This window comes from Hippoglossus hippoglossus, chromosome 1, assembly GCF_009819705.1.
Source record: "Hippoglossus hippoglossus isolate fHipHip1 chromosome 1, fHipHip1.pri, whole genome shotgun sequence".
NCBI lineage: Eukaryota > Metazoa > Chordata > Actinopteri > Pleuronectiformes > Pleuronectidae > Hippoglossus > Hippoglossus hippoglossus.
The window spans coordinates 26,829,687-26,832,544 of NC_047151.1; the positions used below are offsets into that span (position 1 = coordinate 26,829,687).

At 47.6% G+C, this 2,858-nt stretch overlaps 1 protein-coding gene across 1 annotated transcript in view; it reads left to right on the forward strand.

The window, feature by feature from the left end:
* Window positions 1–2,858, forward strand: part of zgc:92360 (uncharacterized protein LOC436988 homolog) — a 13,980-nt gene continuing 11,122 nt past the window's right edge. The window contains exons 1-2 of the mRNA XM_034577912.1: window positions 1–345; window positions 2,597–2,727. Of these exons, the coding sequence (XP_034433803.1) occupies window positions 258–345; window positions 2,597–2,727 (219 nt within the window). The 5' untranslated portion in view covers window positions 1–257. The remainder of the gene's footprint in view (window positions 346–2,596; window positions 2,728–2,858) is intronic.

The window sequence follows — 2,858 nt, forward strand, 5'->3', positions numbered from 1 at the left end:
TTTATCCGGAGGCCTTGATTCGGATGCTGTGGAGCCGGAGCTGACTCCCTGGAGCGCGCTGCGCTGCGCCAACCTGTGCGCACTTGCCCGCAGACAGGAGAGGGGGAGTGGAGTGTGAGGAGGAGGCACACCTTTACCTTTCCTGGTTCTCCCCCACCCTCTCTATCTCTCTCTCTCTCCCTCTCTCTCTCTCTCCCTCTCCCTCCCTCCTCCTTCTCTCTCCCTCTCCCTGGAAGCGGAGGAATAATCGATCTGACATGTCGGCCAACGACAGAGCCACCCGAGCGCTGCGGGAGATCCAGCACAACCCTGGAAATGACGCCTGCGCGGACTGTGGCGCGCCAGGTAGGAGCATTAAGACATGTGTTTTACCAGCTGTAGCATGGGAAGCAGCTGAGGCGAGAGGTGTGGGAGGTGCCATGTCGGTAAAGCAGATCTGATCCCTCAGACAAAACCATGTCCATGCGCGTCTTTACCTCGCAGCAGTTGCAGCTCCACGTATTTGAGTGATTTTGGAGCGTGAAAGTGTCCGGGCCGCGTCTTTGTGCGGTGTTTTGCGGTTGAGGAGGTGAAATGTGGGACAAGGTGAGCAGTCAGAGGGAGGGGCCTGCGGGGAACAGCTCCAGCTCTTTGCTCTGAGATGTTGAAGCTGCCGCAGAAGAAGCTTCTCAGCAGGTTCCAACATGTCCGAGCTGCACACACCCTCAGCGGAGAGGCCCTGGACGCTGCTCCCACCTCGGAGCAGCTCAGAGTCCAGGACACGAGCTGAGGGAAGAGCCTGACTTCGAGTCTCTCAGCTGGAGAAGTCCCACTTGAATTATAACTTATATAAGTACCATAAAACTGCAATAACAATTAAAGCACAGAATGGAAAGTTGCACCACTTATAAGCAAATTAATAAACTTTATTAGAAACTTACAGTAACTTGTTTCTCTGTGATGTAACTGTTGTTTAAACAGAAGCCTAATGATCAAATCATATTCATTTCATTAGAGGTTCGATAACAACCACTGTTCCTATGGAAAAACAACATGAGAATGGAATTTTTTTTCCTTTCCTCAGTTGAGCCCCCCCCCCCCCCCCCCCCCGAAATACAACTTGTTTTCCTCAAAATCCATGAAATGTTCTTTGGTCCCTGGATCTGACCCCTGATCCGGATCCGCTTCAACATTTAAGAGTTTCTTTCTTGGCCTGTGGCTCATCCTTCCACAAAGTTTCAGGAAACCTGGTTCTGTGGTTAATGCACAATCCTGCGAAAAACACAAACCAGCAGACAAACAAACACACAAATGGAAACTGATGGAAATTAACCTCCTTGGTGAAGGTGATAAGTGGAATCCTAGAAGTTGGTCATGTTTGATTAAATTGGACTCGGCTTATTACGAAGAACTAATTTTAGTTTTCTTTCTTTTTTTTAAATCCAAATAAATCATCCAAACGTCACAGAACTGAAATATTTTCAATCCAAACTCTGAATTGTGATATAAGTTTGGTTTTCTGAAGCCAGGACGTCACTCGACACGATTCAAAGACTGAAATACGAGTCAGTCTTCATTCAAATGATCCCAGAAGTGACTCAGACGTTCACTGGACACAGATCACATGAGTCCACACTGACATTCAGGGTGTTTGACCATTGCAGTCAGGCTTGTCCATTTCGTGCTGTCCCCTGTTTAAAGACTTTGTGTTGCTTCCCACTGGTCGTAGAGTATCTCGCTCTAAATGCAGTTAAAAGCCCATTTGTCCCTGTCCTCTGTCATCGGCCTTTTAAATCCGTCTGTGATTTTCATATCGTATTTATTAGTATTTACAGTTTGGTGCAGTCAGATAAATGTCTTGTCTTGGACACTTTGCAAGTCTGTCCTGCCAAAGACATCGCACCTGAAGTGTTATCCAAATACGAGCAAGCTGCTCGGACTCTATTTTTATTAAAAACTGTTAGAAAACGTGTTTCAGCATTAAATATTCACACTTATGTTTCACCAAGGGTCATTATTTTGCCATATTTTATAATGATCCTGCAGCAAAAAGCTGTTTAACACCAACAAAACCACCTTTAAAAGTGGCCGGTGCCATTTTCTCCTGCTCAGAACCTCTGCCTCAGGTTTTGACTCCATGCTGACCGAGGAGTGCTGTGTTGGTTTTGGCTTCACGGGGCAGCAGAGCCCCTCGTGCACGGCCTCATGCGGTGAACTGCATTTTATTGCATTGCAGTCAAATCAGGAATTCACAGGATCCAGGATCCAGGCCCCGGGGCGTCGTGTCTCTGCAGTTGAGCAACGCAACAGATGTAATAACCTTTAAAAGACAGGCCCCGCCTTCATCTGTTACATAATGATTACTCTCGAGCAGGTTTCGTGCACGGTGCAGTTTTTAGTGCACGTGTGAACTGAGGAGTAAAACTAAAGCAGCTTTTCTCTCCGATTCAGCCTCTTCAGTCACATTCAGGCTCCGGTCGGTTCCTCTGGTCGGAGAAGAACCAGACTCACTTTAGTCTGTGTTACAGTATTTGTTCGATACCCACGTCCTCTCCCTCCAAACCCACGGTATGCAAAACTTTATTCCTGTGTTCTCTCTCCATCCTCCTCTCTGCAGATCCTGGGTGGGGCTCCTGCTCTGTGGGCGTGTTCATCTGTCTGGCCTGCTCCGGGATCCACCGCAACATCCCCGACATCAGCAAAGTCAAGTCCCTGAGCCTGTCGCACTGGGAGGACCACGAGATGCAGGTGAGGCCCAATACATTTCAGTTTGTTCAAGTCTCACCAGTAACACTTCCACTGGTTTTTAAAGGGGTTGTGATCAATATTTAAACTTTGACGATGATCAGTTTGTTTCCATAACGACCAGCGAAAGTATT